The sequence below is a fragment of the Staurois parvus genome, unplaced genomic scaffold (genome assembly GCF_062004578.1).
Source record: "Staurois parvus isolate SC_StPar_1 unplaced genomic scaffold, SC_StPar_1.0 ptg000071l, whole genome shotgun sequence".
NCBI lineage: Eukaryota > Metazoa > Chordata > Amphibia > Anura > Ranidae > Staurois > Staurois parvus.
The window spans coordinates 1,566,252-1,587,478 of record NW_028317867.1 but is presented as its reverse complement, the minus strand read 5'-3'; the positions used below and the strand labels follow the sequence as shown (position 1 = coordinate 1,587,478).

Genomic DNA, 21,227 nt, shown 5'->3' with positions numbered 1-21,227 from the left:
GTATCTTCTAGTAGGTAGCAGTATCAGACCCTTTATTTTTCCCATGACAGGTTTACTTTATGGGACAAAAGCAATCATGACCATGGAACACTGTATGCAGCTTTACTTGAGCATTTATATATTTTGTGGCTAATGTCTGAACAGAGATAGGCCCATCACAGATGTAATAGTACTCTATGCTGGATATCAGTGTTAGAGGTCAGTGATACTTTTGATAAGGGCTGTAGATGCTTAGAAAAGAAACAAATAGCCTCCGATGTGCTTGTAGAAGTCAAAGACCACTGTTCCTGAGTGCTTACACCCTCTTCTAACTGCCTCTATTGTACATACAACTCTAATACTGAAACTGCCAGGGCAAAATTGGATATGAAGAAGAAGGGAACAGTGTCAGAAGCTTATGAACATGAGACCTTAGAGGGTATATGTTGAGGGATACTTGGAGAAGTTTGGCTGAACAATACCTGACTTAGCTGGAGGACAGTGACTACACCACTGTTTACAAACGTAATATTGAACATTGCGCATTACTTCTCTTTCTTGACTAATATTAAATACAAAATTCCCAATATCACAAAATGTGCCTGATAGTGTTTTCAATACAGATCTAAAGGAAACTCCTTTCTGTCTAACACTTTTTTTGTCTTTGCCGTTGTATTTTTAAAAGTCAGTCTTACATTGTTATTTACAGACGAACCGTTTTGTATTGTGCCGTGTAAATTTTAAATAAAAGTGATTTTTTTCGGACTGGTAACTGCATGTCATAAACCATTTAAACTATTTTTCTAATCTAGATAATGGGTTTCTACAAATGTAACTGTTGAATATTTTTTTCTCATGTGTCAACAAGATTATTTTTTTGTAAAGTAATGTTTCTTAAAATGTGGAAAAGTGAATAAAATTATATTTGCTGTCAATAAAAGTCAACGTCATATTTTATATCGATCGCATGATTAATAGAATTACAACATTAAAAATATCAAATTGTATTACGGATTTGGGTGGAACAGACTAGATGAACGATTAGGAGAACAAGAAGTTAAAAGAAAGTTAACTTCTTTCTTCCAGAGCTTATAAACAAGCCTCACAGTAAGACATCTAACATCCGCACACATGAAGATGCTGCATTTTCTACATGAAATGCTCCTACTTTTCTTGCCCTGTTGTGATACTTTTTCCACTCACCGTGGGGAAGGCCATGGGAGGACTCAAAATTTCTTTCCTGCAGCCATGTGTTCCAGGAAAGAAAATTGCTCGATTCCCCCAACAACACAGTCAGCATTGACGAGGAAATCCCTTCCGCAGTGCTATTGTGTTCTGCAGAACACAATGCTTACTGCTAACGGCAATAGCCTCCAGCAGTAATCGCATACAAAAATATCCAACAGACTGGTTGGATCGACTTTAGTACAACCAGCTTGCTCATACATGGATGGAATCTCTGCCGAGCTTGGCCTTCCTGAACCGGCTGAGCTTCAATCAATTTATGGCCAGCTTTGGACTGTATTTGATTTACAAACGGATGAAAAAGCATAAGAGCAACAAATACTTTATTTTGAAGTCTCACAAGCAGGGGTGACTGCTCCACTTAGTCAAATTGTTTTTAAACTAGTCCCACTTGGGAGAGCTTTACAGTGCCACTATTACCAGCACAGTGCACAGTGGTAAAATAACACCCATCTAAACTGATTGCCATGAAGGAGCTCAGACATAATGAAATGACATCTGTTTCTGATGCCTGTCAGCTTGGATTCAGGAATAAGAGTACCTTCTTTTCAAGTCATCATTCCTCATCCATGGCCTCAAGAATTCTCCTGCTGCACCTACATATAGAACTCTCCTCTACAAAATATTCAGCACCCAATAAGCCATCATTCTTAAAGGAAAAGGGCATCCTAGCTCCACACTGCCTGTAACTGGAATCTTATGAACAGTTCCCAAACCTTAAATCACTTCAATGCAAAGCCTTACTGAAGGCCAGCAGGGCAAAAGACAGGCTTTCCGTTAAAGTAAATGAAGGCCCCACACATGTATAAGTGCAGCTTTGAATATTTCCAATGATTATGGACAAAGACTATGATGTTGGGCAGGCCACACAGTGAAATTCTCCAGATAGGTGTGTTGAAAGTATCATACACAGAGAATGCTGGCAAAGGGGAGGGAGGTAGAAAGGGCAAGTGCTCTTTTTCCTTTAATGACCATCCATGGACAAAAAGAACAGTTCCTTGTGTATTTTTTTATCTTGAGCCCCATTGTCCCAATCCATTGCAACAGAGGCTTTAAATGTTCAACACACTGTATAGCATGGTCACCTTCATACAGCATCCACTTGTATAGACAAATATACTGTTAGTACAACTATAATATAAAAGACACCCCCCAGCATCTTATACTTATGTCCTCGTTCCTGCTAGACCTTTGCTATGTGGCCCATGGGAAGCTGCACAACTGCTGCTGCAAAGTGTTCTGGCTAGGCAGCTTCTTTTCCACAAGTGTAGAAAAAAAGCTCCATTCCCTTCCTTTGGAAAGGTGGTCTTTCCTATGGGATGCATAACAACATCTCCATGGGAATACACATATATTTTTCCACATGTGCTCAGAAGATGCTGCCCAAGGAGACGATTGCTGTGTTGCTCCCACACAGAGAATATCTGGAAGCAGAAAGGACAGCAGTGCTGGGAGGCCAGTTATAGAACAACTTCACTAAAAATTATTGTTATCAAAAGGAACCTGCCATTGACAAGTTCTCCTAAAAGTGTAATTGCCGAGCTATTGAGCTGACCCTTTGCATCACTTTGCAGGTATTTTCCTGATCTTCGTACTGTTCTAGATTAGTGATGTAAAAGGCAGTAGATCAGCAAAATAGCCAGGTAGCATTTCCAGGTGGAAAATGGCAATGGCATCTTCTGTTCTTCTCTTTCAACATATTTTAACATAGATTCGCCTATATGCTAGGTGAAAGTGCTAACAAACAAGTTGCTGTGTAAGATCCGTCCTAGTCCTGAAGGATTACAGATTAATACACAAGCTGAACCAATATTTGTACGAAGAATTATGACCAAACTTGGTTGTAAAGACAAGCAATTAATCAGCACAATATAAGCAGGTTTGCCATAAGATTTAGGAATAACTCTAGACTTGGCACAAGAATAAAGGGATGTACACGCGCTAAAATCCCTAAACACCATTACTATTTTCCTTATGAGTTCATGAACTGGCCTCCAAGATTGTGACAAACAGAAAGAACCATAAAAGACTTGTACAAAAACATGGAAAAAAAAAAATCACTCTTTATTTTCCCCAGAAAAATACAAAAAGAAAATTTCAAACAAAAGACATGCTAACAAACATTTTTAAGAGTAATTTTTTTTTTAATACCCTGGAAAAAAACATTCCTAGCAATGTATCCTGGCCCATAAATCAAGCAGGTAAAACTTGTTGTGATCCCCACACATTAATTTGGGGGTATTAATCAGCAGATGCCTCAACACTCTCAGGTTCGGGGGCAGGCTCGCTTCCCGCATCTTTCCCTTCCTTGCTTCGTTTGGATTTTTTGTGCTTGTGTCTCCTGTGACTGTCACCTTCTTCACTGTCATGGCGCCGCCTGCTGCTGCTAACAGAATGGACAAAGATTAGTGCATTAAACCAATTAAAGTACACAAGCCATTTTAAAAGGCAATCTGTAGCATAAAAGATCTTTTTGATAACATTGATATACCTGTTATGTTTGCTGGCTTTAATTATTTTTAATGATTTATTTTGCAAGTTGTATACGTGAATCAATCGGTTGATGTGCCTGTTGCTTTAGCCGGCCATAGATGGATTAAAACTCAACTCGTTCAGCAGGAACCAGCCAAGATTCAATCTATGGGCAGGCTGGTTGTACTGAAGTCAACCCATCAATCCACTTTAGTACAACCAGCCTGTCTAATTATTTTCATGCGATTGCTGCTGGCAGGTACAGTTGCTAGCAGTGACCATTGTGTTCTGCCCGAAGAGAAGGCTTCCCACCAGCAGAAAACAGCACTGCAGGAGGGATTCCCTCATCAACACTTTGGTAATCAAGCAATTTTCTTTCCTGCCACCTGTGGTGGCAGGAAAGAAAATTGCATAATCTATGGGCTGCTGCACCACAATTTCATAGAGGGATTTTGTGCAACTGCAGAGGCCAGCCATACAGACACAGAGGAGGAAGTATGTCTTGTCACAGGCCCTTCCCTCTTTATATAGCCTATTTGTGACATTAGGGATGGTGCTGGGAAAAACCACACCAGCTCCAAGCACTAGTTGTCCTCATCATCCCCTTTGTCTAAACAGTAAACCCGGTTTGCGTGTCCTACTGTAATCAGGCTCCGATGCACAATATGGTGGCCACTGGCGTGTGCATGGCTGATAAGCCCCCTATGTGATAGTAAATTTTGTGGTGACACATCCTCTTTAAAATGAGACATCAGAGTTCTACTAAACCCCAAATGTCACCTCTACATTCCACTGCAGCTAATCAATCACAGATTAGCCTCAATTAGCTGCCTCTTGGGCCATGGCAGCTACAATATGACATCTCTGAACTTAGGGTTCATACAGTAAAGTGAGGATCAGCAAGTGGTATGTCATTGAACTCAATCCACTTTACCTGCCATGGCTGCCTCAGACTCACAGAAGGGACATTAAAACATAATGAATCCATTCTTCTACCTCTACTCACAGAAATACTTATGATAAACATTTCTAGGTTTGAGTCCAAATATCAGGTAATCACATATCACCTACATACTACAACTCTCAGGTAACCGGGTATTTGAGCATTTTATATGCAGTTTCAAATGGATTTTCTCATTCAGTTGCAAATGTTTCTTCTTCGTTGTGTTTTTGTTGTGTGGAAGAGTAAGGCAGCCCGTACATTATAAATAACTCAGCAGGAAGGATTTCGACAGTGGGGAGGCTTCGCCGCCATCATTCTACAATGATCAGTGCTGCCACCTTCAGCCGGCGGTACTGATCCATCAGGAAAAACCCTGAAGGCTGGTTGTCCAGAAGTTGATTGGTTGATCAATTTCTGTACAACCAGCCTGTTGATACATGGATCGACAGCCACTTCGTGCTAAAGAGAGCATATGGGTCAGTACAGTGAGACTATGAGAACATATAGGGGGCAGCAGTGTGAGAGAGCATTCAGTTAGTACTGTAAGGGAACATATGGGTCAGTACTGTGAATGTAAGAACATATGGGTCAGTATTGAAGGAGGAAGTGACAGGACATATGACTCAGTAGTGTGAGATTGAGGAACATATGGGTCAGTACTATGAAACTACATATGGATCAGTACTGTGATTGTAAGAAACACATCGGTTAGAACCATGAGTGGGCACATGGGTTGGAACCGTGAGTGGGCACATGGGTCGGAACCGTGAGTGGGCACATGGGTCGGAACCGTGAGAGGGCACATGGGTTGGACCCGTGAAAGAATACATGGGTCGGAACCGCGAGAGTAAGAAACACATAGGTTTCGAGTAGGAGTCAGTACTGCACGTGTGTGCAAGTATGGAACAGTATTGTGTGTGGGATTGACAAAATAAATAACATAGCAGAAGCAGCCAGGATGTGTCTGGGTCAGTTTTCCTGATATTTACACACACTACTTTGTGTTTGTGGATTTGTGTAAATATTTCAGTAAAATGAGACTGGGAAATGCCAAACTAACTGGCGGCCAGCTGTAGTTTTCAATCTCCTAACTTGTTGAGCTGGCTACTAGATCTCTGCGAGATTTGTTCGGGCCGATTGTAAAGTCACCAATGTTTCAGGAACATGTAGGGTCAAGCTTTGTCATGCAGACAAACTTATTTACATTCCTCACCTTTGGTACAAATTTCCTTTAAAGTCCAACTCTGGCCACAGAGATTCTGGTGTGCTTGGGTGTAATACATGGCCAAATCACATCAACGTACTTTAACAATCAATGCTTTTCTTTCTGGGTTGTACAGCGGTGTGCCCAGTGGTGGACACACTTTTGCCCAGTGGTGGGCACATTTTAAGAAAATTTTGGTGTGCTGATGAAACACAATCTACTATTTGAAGTAAATGGCAAAATCTTCTGAAAGCAGTACCCTCATTACTGAAACCAGGTCACCAGTACCATTTTTTGTGCATCTGGAACTTTTCTTAAATAACTGTTTTGACCACTTAATAAAAAGCCCAATAGTTAAAAAGAACACATATACCTAGACAAAACATATACCATCACACCTCACTACAACACTAATACCTGCCATGCAAACAGTCACTTCCAGAAAATCACAACCAGCTCTCAATGAAAAACAAAATGACCAAATAGATAAAGGAAACCTACCAATAACAATTTCTATCAACCCCTTGAAAATATCCAAAATGTTGGTGGCAGGCTGCAATTAAAAACTGGCTAACAATGGCTGAAACTTAGTAAAACTTGCATGCATAAGACCAGCATAATACTTAGCCTCTGAATTCTAGTTGACCTTAGGGATAAGTTCACTCAGGTGCTGGAGGGCAAAGAGTGCACGTGTTTTCTTCTGTGTGGCCTACACTGCCATCAATAGGCAGAGAAAGCATCAATATAAAGGCTTAGTGTGGCTGAAACAAGGTTCATAAGGCAGAAAGTTGGCCAAAGACTTAGTGTTCTGTTTTTTAGCCCACTGGCTGAATTCAAAAACACTAAGATTTATCTATTCACAAAAACAAGGTAGAGGACTCCATCCCACCAGACATTGCATTCTGTATTGTACTGCTGTCAGAATACACTGATGAGTAGCTGCTGTTTAAGAAAAGTTATCCAACTTGTCCATTGGACAGACGTCAATCGAACCATCAATTTCTGTTGAAAAGGGACGTCCACACACTGAATCTTACCGTGTGCACTAAGCAACAACTTTTGTACATCCTTTAGTCCCTGGTGGTTTAGGGGTGCACAGCAGGCACTGAAAACCCATTCTAAGAACCCACTTTTAGCAAGTGTGAACTTCGTCCTTAAAGCCTCATTGTGCCTTTTTGTTTACTACTGTTAGGAATTCTGGCTGCATGAAAAGTTAAAGTGGAACTTTAGGTAAGGATTAAAAATGGGCACACAGCCAGGATTTTTAATGCAAAAGGGACATGCTTTGCTTCCTACCTGTCCAACCCGCACAGGCGCAGCTCACTGTACAAATTTGGCAATGCTGAATTTAAAGAAACTCCTGTGCATGCACGGGAGTGACGTCATCCCTGCCCAGCCAATGACAGCGGCCGGCGTTTGAGACCCGGAAGCTGGCCGCCCAAAAAGGTCAGTGGCCAGGTTGGGAGCTCAATAACATTAAAAAAAAAAGTAAACTGGCAATATCAGGCACTTTTTACCCCCTTCCTGCCCAGGCCAATTTTCAGGTTTCAGCGCTCTCACACTTTGAATGACAATTGCGCGGTCATGCAACACTGTACCCAAACTAAATTTTTATCATTTTGTTCACACAACTAGAGCTTTTTTTTTTTTTTTTACACGATTTAATTGCTTATAGCAAAGAATCTCTTTGCTATAAGCAAGCATTTAACTGAATTAAATCAAACAGTTCAGGATTCTTTGTTGTGATTAGCTGTGGCCAATCACAGCTAATCACATGACACAGATGGGCTGTGATTGGCCCAGCCTGTGCATGTGAACACTGTGGCCATTCGCAGCTACACACACTTGTATACAATGGATGGCAGGAAAGGAAGCCATCCATTGTTTATAACTGTCATGTGACCTGATGCGATTGGTCACGGCAGGTCGCATGGTACTGGCAATGAGGACGGTACACAAAATTTGTCTTTGGCTGTGTCCAAGGTACACAGCTGGTGGCAGATCTCGCCACAGCGCAGCCCTGCAGGCACGCAAAAGGTGCGATCCAGGAAGGAAGTCATAGGACGCCTTCCCAGATCGAGGAGAGTCCTGCCCAGCCATCATTTTCCTATAGGCTAGGCAGGAAGTGGTTAATAGGTTACCATTAAAAAAAATTAACACCCATTAACTTAAAACCTTAAAGGATAAGTTAACCTTTTCAAGCAGAATTTCACTTTTCATAATAAATAGAAGCCTTTTTTAACATTTTTTTTGCCCAAGTAATCCCAAATCATCATGTGAAAAAAAAGCATTCTGATTCCATTATTTCCTGTATCATCATGTGAAAATCCAGGAAGCTTTATCTTCCATCGTGCACAGCCTTAGTGCATCTCGGAATACTGGGTGTATTACCACTCTGGGCCACATCTCCATCATTACTATACCACCTCCTGTTTTATTTCCACCCATTTCCCTACTTCATCCTTTAAGGTGGCCATACACTATACAATCTGATTGTAAAATCTCCTTTAGATCTACCATTAGCTATATAGTGAAAGGGCCTGTCTGATTCAATACAAATCAAATGGATTGTTCAGGTGTATCCTCCTATTCCATAGTTTGGCTAAATATAAGAGAAACTGTAAAGAGATTGTACAGTGCTCAGCATAAATGAGTACGCCCCAACAGATTTGTCAGAAAACCTTTACTTTTCTTTCAGAATCAACATTTTCTATAGGATACTATACTGCAAAATAATCCCACAAATGCAGGTCATTGATTGCAAACAAGATTTGTTAATTTGCACACACAAAAAAGTATTTTTCCTAACAAATTCATTAAAGACCATGTTGCAAAAATTAAAACACCCCAAACAACAAAATTCTAATTAACAGGAATTCAACTACAGGTAAGTCTAATTATTCATTATACAGGTTTCCAGCAGACAGTTGATTATAAAAGGGCATTAAAGAAAACCCCTCCCATTTCATGTTGTCAGCAAAGGCACAACATGGAAGAGAAATGTCACAAGGCCTGAGAACGAAAATAATTTTACACAATAAAGGTGAAGGCTACAAGAAGATCAGCAAAGCTTTACTTATCAGTGAGAAAACTGTAGCAAAAGTGATACAAAAATTTAACAAAGAAGGAACTGGAACCATCTCACAGAGATGTCCAGGCTGTCCATGGAAGTTAATACCTCGACAGGAGTGTCTTCTGATGAGAAGGGTTGAAGAAAATCTCCCTCCATGCCAGTTCACTGCAGTTAGCTAAAGAAGTAGAAAGCCAAACTGGACTTATTGTTTAGTGTGGCACGGGAATACGGCGTACACTGCAGAGGAATGGCATTGGCATGCACGGGTGTTGTCCATGAAGGAACACTCTCCTAAAGCCCATGCAGAAAAAAGCCCATCTAGAATTTGCTAGGACCCATGCTGAAAAAGAAGGCAACTACTGGGACTCTGTACTCTAGAGTGATGAGACCAAGATAAATGTTTTTGGAACTGATGGATTCAAAATTATATGGCGTCACAAAAGTGAAGAGTACAAAGAAAAATGCATGGTGCCTACAGTAAACATAGTGGTGGCAGTGTCCTTCTGTGGGGCTGCATGGGTGCTTCTGATGTCAGGGAGCTGCATTTCATAGATGGTATCATGAATTCACAGATGTACTGCTCTATAATGAAAGAGAAGATGCTACCATCACTCTGTGCCCTTGGTCGTCGTGCACTTTTCCAGCATGACGATGATCCAAAACACACACTGCTGCATTTCTGAAGAACAGAGTGAAAGTGATTCAGTGGCCAAGTATGTCTCCTGATCTGAACCCAATCGAACACCTATGGGGAATTCTGAACAGACAAGTTGACCATCACTCTCCATCCAGCATCCAGGCTGTAAAAGAGGTCGTTCTTGAAGAATGGAAAAAGATAGATGTTGCAATATGTCGCCAACTTGTTCATTCCATGCCTAGAAGACTTGGTGCTGTCCTTACAAATCATGGAGGTCATACATAATACTAGATGGAATAGTTGTTGTTGGGGGGTGTATTCATTTTTGCATCAACTAATTTGAGTAAAACTGAAGATTTTGTAATCTAAATTATATTATGAACCTTACTTTCATGTAATGAGATAAACAAATGTTCTATAAAACTCTAAAAAATCTTACTCTTTAAAAGGGGTTTACTCATTTATGCTGGGTACTGTACAATCAGATTGCATAGTGTATGGTCAGCTTTATTCAAGTACATAGGAGGGAGTGGACAGAGACACTTAGCTGTCAGGCCCCATTGACATCTCTGTGAATTTGCATTTCCTGCATACGTTTTTTTTTGGGAGCGTTTCTGCTCGTTGCACATAGGACAGCCCACTCACTTGAATGGGCTGCTCTATGTGCGACAAACGCTAGCAATGTTTTTATGGAGTGGAGTGTGGCACTTTTTATTACTGCGCTTGCAGCATGTTTGTCACACTGCAGATTTGCACCTGCTACCCACGCTTGGGGCGTCATGAGCATTTAATTGTAACACAAGTGTAATGTACATTTGCAGCGTGTTTCCAAAACGTGAGTCAACGCATGCGGTTTCTATGTGGTTTGTCATTCATTCAGAAACACACAGATGTGTAAGGAGCCTCATTGTTCTTATGTAAACACACCAATTTCACTTTCAGGCCCCAATCACATCTAGCGTAGTGGGAGCGCACATTATTTTGGCTCGTTTTTCCCGTAATACACATAGGGCAGCCTATTGATTTCAATGGGCTCCCCTACATGTGGCAAAGTAGCCTATGGGACATTTTGGTGTGTTATGGTTTGCACCTCTTTGCTGCTTTACACGTGGCAAAATGTGTGTTTTCTTCTGCATTTGAAGTGCCATTAACAATTACAGCCACCAGAAGCGCAAGTAGTTTATTTTAGGTGTATAAAGGTGGCCATACACTATACAATCTGATTGTACAATCTCTGTACATCCTTCTTTAGATTTGCCAAAACTATATAGGACACACCTATATATCCAATCAGACAGGCCCTTGCACTACTACTATGGTGGATCTAAAGGAGACTGTACAATCAGATTGTAGAACGTATGATGAGCTTCTGTTTTCGATACTACTGCTCTGCTCCACATAGGCTGTTATATGATCGATCTATGCAAGAAAAAGGTAAGGCACAAAGAGGCAGACCCTGGCTGTGTATTCAGTGAGAAAGTTGTTCATTGACAATATCTGTACGTGAGTACAGAGGTGGGTGGATGGGAGCAATCTCCTGAAGGGGGAGGGCAGCTACAGGGTGTGTTAATGAGGTCAGCTGGTGAACTACTTCATTTTAATGGCTTTTCTGTCCCAAATACCAAATTCCAGGACGGGTAATGTAGGAGTTTTCAATAAGAACTGGAGGCTGAGGTAAAGGCTGTCCTAGGACACAGAAAACATTTTGTTTTCTGCAACAGTGGTACATTAACGGTATACTGGTACACCGGAAAGTGGGAATTTAGAAAAAAAAAAAAAAGTGAACTTAGCCTTTAAGGATCATACTTTGTCAGGTGCATGAAGTAGCAGAACTGAAACATACCACTCCTATGTCGAGATATAATTGCCAAAACCGTCATTAATAAGCTAAAATGCTATTAAGATGATCCCCAGAAACGGCTATAGCTGTGCACTAAACTAGTTAAAACATTCATCCACCCCCCAAGCTGTCCATATACAAGAGAGCTGTCATTTTATCCTTCCAGTTTCCCCAAGAACGCAAGATAACATTTGTACAATAATAAACTCATTGCTTTCACTTGATACATATTTCCTCTACATTACCTTCTGGATGATTTGTGGCGTGAGGACTCTTCCTTTTCTCGATGCCTCCTTTCCCTATGCCGTTCTTCCTTCTCTCTGCTGATCCTCTCCCTATGGCGCTCATAGCCCCTTTCTGTTCTATCCGCATACTCCTTATACCGGTATCGTTCTTCTTCACTGTGAAGCAAACATTGGCAAAACGTAAGATTTATTAAAAGAAAAAAAAAAAGAGAACTGCATGATTGCACATTAGCACTCGGTGTAGTCATATATACATTTACACACACACTATAACAAACACAACTTTGCACAATCGTACTGACTAGTATGCCGATGTTTCTCTTCTGCCTCAGTTTCTCTCCATTATGCAGCTAATGTGACCCCAGTGCTGACTGAGAGGGGCAAATAAGGATGCTGTGCAGGAACCTTCCTTACCAATCAATGATGTCACTGGTTGTTAGGATGCCGGTAAGCTAGAAGGTTGTAATGGTGCACAATGAAAACCTAAGGCTTTGTGTAACTAAAAGGCAGGCTCTTCATGCACCAGCTGGCTTGTATACAGTATTTGGGCAATTTTTAGGCAACATTGAAGAAACCTGAAGGCATTCCAGGGTGGTTGAAAAAGGTTGGTTTAAAAGAACAAAGAATTCCAGAGACAACCAATCCAGATAGTTTACCTTAGCAACATCCCCCCACCCACCAGATTAGCTACTATGAGAATTTGTCCAGTCCTGAAAGAACAACATAAATTGGTCATATTAGTTTGACTATAGTAGCGTAAAAACTGTTTAGATGTGTAGTAACTGAAATTCCAGTTCCATAAAAAAGCGTATATCAGTAAGTAAAATAAAATACAAAATAGCCATTTACGGTTTGTACAAAAAAAAAAGTGTCCATCAAAGAATGAGTGCAAACTCATCAAGGTGCTGAGTGAATCTTTGACAAGCTTCAGTGTTCCACCACCAAGATCACACCAGAGCATCTTACCAAAAGTTCAGACCCCAAACAGGAGGTCCAACGAGGCTCAATGGCACCCACACACTCCAGAAATATCGTACACATGTATCTCAGCTGCTTACCACCAGCAACCACCGCTCGATCACAACAAATGTCTGATGAAATGCACTGGATGAGCTAAGCAGTGACGTCAGTACGCCCGATCGATTTTCACTGGTAGTCTGTTTCATATACATCTATATGTGAGAACTTTCCTTAATGAATAAATTGTTTATCATACATATTACACCATGGATTTCATATGTTTTATTCCTTATGGTGGCCTTCTTATGAAACTACATGTTTAAAAGGGATGCTACAGCACATCTTTATTCTTTTGTATTTTGATTTATTGTAGTATTCAGACACCAGTGAGTGCTGCTGCCTTCTGTATTATCTTTAAAGAGGTTTTTAGTTTATTTAGCACTTCGTGCTGATTTTTTTCTATCTATAATCCTACAGCTCAGCCCACATCACTAGGTCATTTCCAGGTCTCCAAGGTGCAAGGGGGCTTCTGGCATACCGAGTGTCATTTTGAATCTCTCACATAAGCCCTGTAACAGTGGCAAACAGGGGAACAATCCATGTCTTTTCAACATAAATGTGCAGCTATATATTATTATTACTACTACTACAGGTACTTAATATACAGTTGCAAGAAAAAGTATGTGTTCTTCTATTGTTGTGACTTAGATGACGTTCAGAGCACATTTTATGCCCAATTCATGCAAAACTCCACGTAATCCCAAGGGGTTCACATACTTTTTCTTGCAACTGTAGTGCTGTCAATTTACACAGCGCTTTACATATATATTAAACATTCACATCAGTCCCCAACCCTCAAGCAGCATACAATCTAAGGTCCTTAACTTACATTCATACATACACATACTAGGGCCAATTTAGACAGGAGCCAATTAACCTACCAGCATGTCTTTAGAGTGTGGGAGAAAACCGGAGTACCCAGAGGAAACCCACGCAGGCACTGGGAGAACATGCAAACTCCAAGCAGGTGGTGCCGTGGCTCGGATTCGAACCAACGACCCGAGTACTGTCAGGTGGAAGTGCTAACCATTTAGCCATATATGCATAGACTAAAACTTTACAGATACTTTAAATCTCTAGAGAACCATTAAAAGCTAAATCTTTTAAGAGTTCATGCTTTCACAAGGATGCTAAGCAGTGTCAGCATGCATAATCATATTAGAAACAATGAATATACAGTTTCTTCTTCCAGATTTCTTTCAAAAGTGACAAATGTTGATCTTCTAAAGAGTATTAGACTGAGTGATGGTGCTTCAGAAGGTCTTTCATGAAAGGGAGTACAAAATGATAGCCACGGAATAGGTATACCCATTTCCCACATGTACAATTGCTTGGTCTTTTCCTACCAATAATAAGGGTCCTAAACTAGACAAAATGAATAGGAGGGAAGAGGTAAAAGCACAAAACCAACAAGGCTTCTTTTTCTCAAATTCAGAAAGATAAAAAAAGATTTATTTTCCCATTTTCAAATTTACATCTCAAGGTGTTTGAGGAACACTGCTGTATAGACAAAACTGAAGGAATGATTTGCTAAAAACTGTAGCTAAAGTGTGAGTCATTTATAATATTACAATGTGGTGTAAACCGATCCATCAGACTTAATCCAACATTCTCAGAAAAAATGAAACGTGGAATCCTATTGGTTGTGTGGTCAAGATTTCTATTTTGGTGCTGCTTTTGAAAGACGCGCAGGGTTGCCATTCTTTCTGAATGTTACCTCCACAAATCTCACCCCGCACAGTGAGGAACTGCAGGGAAACCGCATGGTCAAAAAGACCCGCACTTGCTCAATCCATGGTCTTAAGACTGCTAGTACCACAATGTGTTAGCACATCTAATCAGTGTTCAACCATCTAATCTTCTAACATAAATGTCTGCCAAACATATCCTCACTTCTTAGGACATCACAAATGACATACAACAAAATTCAAGAACTAGAATTATTTTTTTAATGCTCAAAAACCAAGAAACATATTTACTTAACCCTACACAGCAGCTCTGCCAGTGATATTTATCAAATTTTGTAATAATTTCCAGAACTATACTGAGACAAATGCAAATTTGTATGCTGCAGATATTTTACTTGGTGCCCAAATTTTGTAAAGGAATTCCGTAGAACAGATATATACTGTAGGTGCTACTATTTAAAGGCAAAATCACGTAAGCTCTTCAGTGACTCAATTCTGCAGTGTTTTGGACTGTTAAATCAATCTGCGAATTGCCAAGCTGCAAATAACATGGAGTGGGTAGTACCAGCATCCATAACTGAAGACAGTAGACTGTAAAACAGGTATCTTTTGCTATACACATCTCATTTATATTACAAAGCCGAGAAAGCAATGTAGATGATAGTGTTAGAGGGTAATAGTGTTCCTCTTTAATTAGGCATGAATCTTTGGCACCCATGAGCTCTCATTTGCTATGCCCATGCTGTCATAGTATTGCATAATGCAAACTGTAAACATTTTGTACTGAATCCTAAGCTGTCACATCCTGGAAATTGAATTGCAGCCCTCTGGCTACATACAGTTCAGAGCAGTGAAGTCTTGGAGATGGAGACTGAAATGTCTGCTTTATTTCGACTCCTGAAAACTCATTATTGAATCTTGATCTGAATCGTCACACTAAGCAAATAGAAAAGAAGCCTGTAAAAAAAGCCTTGTATAACAATTAACCAATTATGAGGAGTGTACATGACAGCTATAAAATAGCATTGAATGACTGTGTGTCTGCCACAATTCTAACACAAACAAGGTAGGTGATCCATACTGGAAGCATTCAATATTTCCATACATCCTGTAAGATCACTTTGCATGCATTTCTGAAGAGAACTCCTAAATAAAGTACAGCTACACTGCACTCTTTAGTCCTCATGCATACTTGATGTTTTTACAGCAGCTGTTTTTGGCTTTTGACATTTTTTTCTACAGTAAACTCCCCAGCATGTTATCGTATGTGTCCATGCACACATAGAATGTAATCAACATTTTTTGGCTGGTACATTTTTTGGCTGGAAAAAAACCCAGGACTAGTGGGTTTCTAGGGAGGTTTTTAGCTGTAAAAACGCACTAATGCTGAAAAACGCGGTAAAAACTGCAAAAATAATTTTTTTTTGGTGAAAAAAAACACTCGCAAATGAGGAGAAACGCCGCTAGATGTGGCAAAACACCATTAAACGCTAATGCAAAAACGCTAAAAAAAACTTCAGTTTTTAACGTGACTTTACACAGCTAACGTTACCAGCATTATCAAAACGTCCCGTATGCATGAGGACTAAGTGGCATTCCAGAAAGGCAGAAAATTGGTGGAGAGACAGCAATGGGTGGATCATCTACATGTGAACAAATGCTCACAAACTAAAAGTCCTGCAAAAGTGGCTAAATACCGCAGACTACAGTACAGATGGAGCACCTAATACAGGTACCTATGGCTGTCAAAATGAATGCTACAATCTCATGCATTCCAATTTTTTCATAAAATCCAGACCTGAAAGAGGAACAAGATAAAACCAGAAGTAAGCATATTTGGTTCATTTACATTTGGTATTTTTAATATCTCGCAGGGTTTTTGCAGCAGCTGCATGGACTGCATGGAATATTTTATTTAATGGAAACTATGTCTCTGGCCTATGTTATTTTTTTTTTTTTTACATAGTTAGTCTGGCTGAAAAAAGACAAGTATCCAGCTATAATCCTACTCCCGCAGCTGATTCAGAGGAAGGCAAAAAAACCCAGCAAAGCATGATCCAATTCGCTCCTGATCCCCAGAGAGACAATCGGATATTCCCTGGATCAATTTTACCTATAAATGTTAGTATTCTGTGTATCTAGAAAAAAATCCAGGCCTTTTTTTAAAGCAATCCACTCAGCTGACCAGAACCAACTTCTGAGGGAGTTTATTACACATTTTCACAGCTCTTACTGTGAAGAAACCTTTCCATATTTGGAGATTAAATTTCTTTTCCTTCAGACGTAAAGAGTGCCCCCTTGTCCTCTGATGACCTCAAGGTGAATAACTCTACACTGAGTTCACTATATGAACCACTGATGTATTTATAATGTTGATCATATCCCCCCTTAATTTCCTATTCTCAAGAGAGAATAAATTCAGTTCTTCTAATCCTTCCTCATAGCTGAGCTCCTCCATGCCTCTTATCAGTCTGGTTGCTCTTCTCTGTACTTTTTCCAGTTCCCCAATGTCCTTTTTGTGAATTGGTGACCAAAATTGAACTGCATATTCCAGATGGGATTTTACTAATGATTTGTAGAGGGGTAAAATCTCTCTCTGAAGTCTATACCTCTGAATACAAGAGAGGATTTTGCTTGCTTTAAAAACCGCAGCGTGGCATTGCATTCCATTATTAAGCTTGTGATCTACCAGAACCCCCAGATCCTTCTCCACCATTGATTCCCCCAGTTGTACTCCCCCTAGTATGTATGATGCATGTATATTCTTAGCCCCCAAGTGCATAACCTTACATTTATCGACATTAAACCTCATTTGCCACATAGTTGCCCAATTAAACAGTGCATTGAGGTCAGCTTGAGACATCCTGTAAGGACGTTATTCCACTGCACAGCTTGGGGTCATGTGCAAAGACTGAAATTGTATTTTTAATCCAAGACCCTATATAATTTATAAATATATTAAAAATTAAGGGTCCCAACACTGAACCTTGGGGTACACTACTAACAACCCCAGGTATTTAAACTGATTGTTAATCACTTTTCAAAAAATATTACCATCTCATCTGTAGAGGGACATAAAAGTGTTTAACCTTGGTGACATTCAAAGCAGTCTGAGGGTTTTGAAACAGTAAACAAACACTAACAGACCCAAGAAAAAAAAAAAAAAGAGAATTGGGGACTGCCTGCAGCTCAAAAAGCCACCTGAAATATCTTTACACACCCAAAGCTGGCATCAGATTAGGCCTAAATAACCACTTGGTACAACTTAAGGAAATGTGAACAGAAGGCAAGGTGGCAGTCTGGCAAATTTGGGGAACAGCAGTCTGATGCCAAAAACCCGAGGAGGCACTCACAGATTTAATAGAGTATACCTTGATGGGAAGCAGTGGAATCCAATCCTTCAGACCATACTGTTGAATAAATGAGTTGCCTCCTAAGGATGGTGCTTGCTGGGACCATCTCAAAAGCTAAAAACATAGTCAATCTTTCTGAAGGAAACAGTGGTTGAGAAATAGACTCTCACAGCCCCCACCGCATCAAGGAAATGAAGAGAAATCATCTTATGATGAACTGGACAGAGGGAAGAAAGAATGAGGTTTTCCTTAAGATGAAAAGGCAGAAACTAGGATGTTCTGGGTTTCAACACCATCTTGTCTTTGTGTGAGACCAGAAAAGGTTCTCCACAGGATAAGGCTGCCAGCTCAGACTCTCACCTCACAGAGATGTCTACAAGAAACACTACCCTGGGGATGAGAGTGGTAAGGAGAATGTCTCCCACTTGGTTTCAGATGGTGGCTTTTGAAGAGCTGAGAGCACCAGATTCAGTTGCCACAGGGTTAAGAACTGGGGAAGTCACATAGGAGACACCTTGAGCAAAGGTTTTAATCACAGAATGAGAAGCCAAGGTCTCTGAAATAAAAAGCCTAATGCTGGTCTAGGCCAAGCTGCAGGAAGGAAAGAATATGTCACATTGAGAATCTTCTAGGGTGGAAACTTTGAGGCTCACAACAAATGAAGCATGTCTTCCACTTACAATGGTAGACCTTACAGGATGTAGACTTCCTAGCTTTTAGCATTGTGGGAATAATCAGTTCTGAGATGTCCCGGTTTCTTAGACCCTGGGCTTCAGCAATCAGTCCACTAAAGCCAGAGACCATGAAGCAGGATGGTAAATTGATCTTTGAGAGACAGAGGATCTGGAAAATCTGGAAGAGGCCATGATGCCTGCAACTGAAGACAAACGTGTCAAGGTTATTGTTAGAACAAGAAGAAGGGTCAGCCGCACACCAGAGGATTTATGAATATAGTGTGTATTTATTGATCCATATGACACACAAAACACCAGGACATGAATACAGGACCTGTTAACTCGTTTCACACGATCTAGTGCTTAATCATAAGTTAATCACAGGCTGCTAGGAAGGTCTGTCAAAGTATAATTCAAGGCCATGAGACATAAGGAACATGTACTGGTCAGGGAGAGAATAAGCAGTACGGGGGAAACAGCATAACAAAGGAATTAGGATCAAGGAGCAAAGGCATAGGTCTGTGGTTTAAAAAAAAGCAAACACACAATTTTACTGTTTATACAAATAGTATTAATTATTAACTGACATGAAGAACTTCACATCCATGTACAGATATCAGGGCATGAGCCAGGCTGAATATAAGAAGGCACCTGTAATATGTAAACTATTGCCTTTTGCTAGGAAAATCAGATTCCAGTTCAGCTCTGGAAAATACATTGCTCTATTTTTTTTGAAATTCTCAGCCAACTCTTAAAATAAAGCCATTGATGTGGAAAATATATGTACCCAACACTAGAAACCAGCATACAGCTGAGCAGTGGATAAGACCAAAATTGTGTTCCACAACCCTATGGCTGTCTTTAATCATGGGCTTGTTCATTCGGGAAAAGCCATATGGCAGTGGTGAAGAGAGTGGACAATTTAAACAGAGAAAGGAAAAAAAACAAAAAACTGAGGCCTCCCCTTGGATGCCTCAGTGTTTTCATAGCTGGCTGAAGCACAGAGACTTGGCATTGTCTGGAACCGATTAAGTCCGCTAAGCTTAACCATTTCAGAGCAAAATGCTTTACAAGTAACACAACTGAGTTATGAAGCAATGTTCTTTACATTCTGGATGGGAGTCAAGGTGTCTGTTCAACATATGTGGAGATGGTTCCTTAACTTCAAAACACTCATCCTGTAATTTGTAACACAAGACGCACGCCATTTACAGGACCATAACACTGAGACTACACAGCTAAAACAAAAACGTACTAGTTAAGAGCATTTAATCTGCATGTTGATATGCTGCATTTACCCAACACCACAATGTATTTAAAAGAAAAACAAAAACCTCATAAACACTGTAAACAATTTCTAGAAAAGGCAACACTGACTCCTAGTGCTTCCACTCAGCAATGTGCTAGAAATCCTAGACACTCATAGCAGAGTTAATGACTACCATATGGACACTTCCAAGGAGGGGGGGGGGGATAGGGGCAAGAAGAAGGTGGGGGGGGGGGGGGGAACAATCTGTTTCTGCAACCTTTGAGAAAAGGAGGGATTCTGGGTAGGGGCTGGCTTAGTACATGAAATCTCTCTTGCTGTCCTTCAGTAATGATGCACAGAAAACACACTTAACATAAGTATATCAAAATATTCATAATCACATGTCTAACGATTCCTACACAATGTGATTGTTTCCATATGTAATTTTGTTATCCATTGAGTTGTTTTGGCTATGTCACTCTATTCTAATATTCTTCAAAATAAAGAATATCAGCTTGTCATGTTTGCATAAAAAGAGAAAAAACAATATGTAAAATAAAAACTGGTCTAAACAATCAGTTTCCAAATTTTCTAAACATAACTGTAATAATTTTGTCTCAGTTCCATTAACAGACTTGGCTGTTATGCCTATTTAACAACCCTTAAGCCAATACCTGGAAAAATATGTTGTATGTGTCTACTCCGCTTTTAGATACATGGCAGAACATGGAACCTATACTACTATATATGTGCCCAACCCACTTTTTACAATTCTGGCGTGCATTTAAAGTGGTTGTAAATGCTTATATATACACCCAGTTAAGTGATTGACCTCAGGTGATACACAGAGATGAAATAAATCCTCCTCCATAAGTTGTATCTGTTAAATCTACAGCTGTCTTTCCCCTATATCCAAAGTGCAGACTTTACACAGTATCTCTCAGCTTTGAACAGCAGGGACGGAGAGCTGAAGTTACACCAGTGAGGAGAGCTCTGAGAGCTGATTGGAGCAAAGAGACACACTCCCCTCCAAACAGCAACAGAGCGGAGACTGTCGATCACAGGGTGGGAGGGCGTGGGCCCTCCCCCTCACCATTTTTCTCTTGGTGTCAGGAAAACTGGTCAGAAATGACTCATGCTGATAGCAGAGAAAACAGAGAAATGACACTTTGTGTTCTGGATTGAGACAAGTATACACTATAAGGGATGTGTTTTATTCTTATTTCAGGTCAGAAGTTCACAACTGCTTTAAGTAGGGCACTGCAGGTTCCACAGCAAGAACCACACACTTTTTAATGAAAGCACCTTCCATCTGGTATGAAATGCCTTATCCGCATGGGCACAGTCCCTGTACAGATTCTCTTCAGAACGAGAATGCAACAGAAAAGACTTTCCCCAAAACCTGATACCTTGGGCCCAGAGAGTTTTGGTAGTGACAGTTTTAAGTTCCTATGGACAACTCTGTGTAAACGCTCGCTGAGGACTGTTGAGATGGAGGAATATGAAAGTCCTTGGTGTCCTCAGAGTTTACAGAGTACGGGTGTCAAATTGACGGCCCTCCAGCTGTTGCCAAACTACAAGTCCCATGAGGCAATGCAAGATTGA

At 40.4% G+C, this 21,227-nt stretch overlaps 1 protein-coding gene across 3 annotated transcripts in view; it reads right to left on the bottom strand.

Annotated features, from left to right (window-relative positions):
* Window positions 1-3,267: 3,267 nt before the first annotated feature.
* Window positions 3,268-21,227, bottom strand: part of FIP1L1 (factor interacting with PAPOLA and CPSF1) — a 104,672-nt gene continuing 86,712 nt past the window's right edge. For 2 of the 3 annotated variants that reach the window (XM_089669247.1, XM_089669249.1), the window contains 2 exons: window positions 11,639-11,794; window positions 3,268-3,610 (listed from right to left, as the gene is read on the bottom strand). In XM_089669247.1, coding sequence (XP_089525373.1) covers window positions 3,466-3,610; window positions 11,639-11,794 — 301 coding nt within the window. In that variant the 3' untranslated portion in view covers window positions 3,268-3,465. The remainder of the gene's footprint in view (window positions 3,611-11,638; window positions 11,795-21,227) is intronic. The other variant, XM_089669248.1, reaches the window with a different exon arrangement.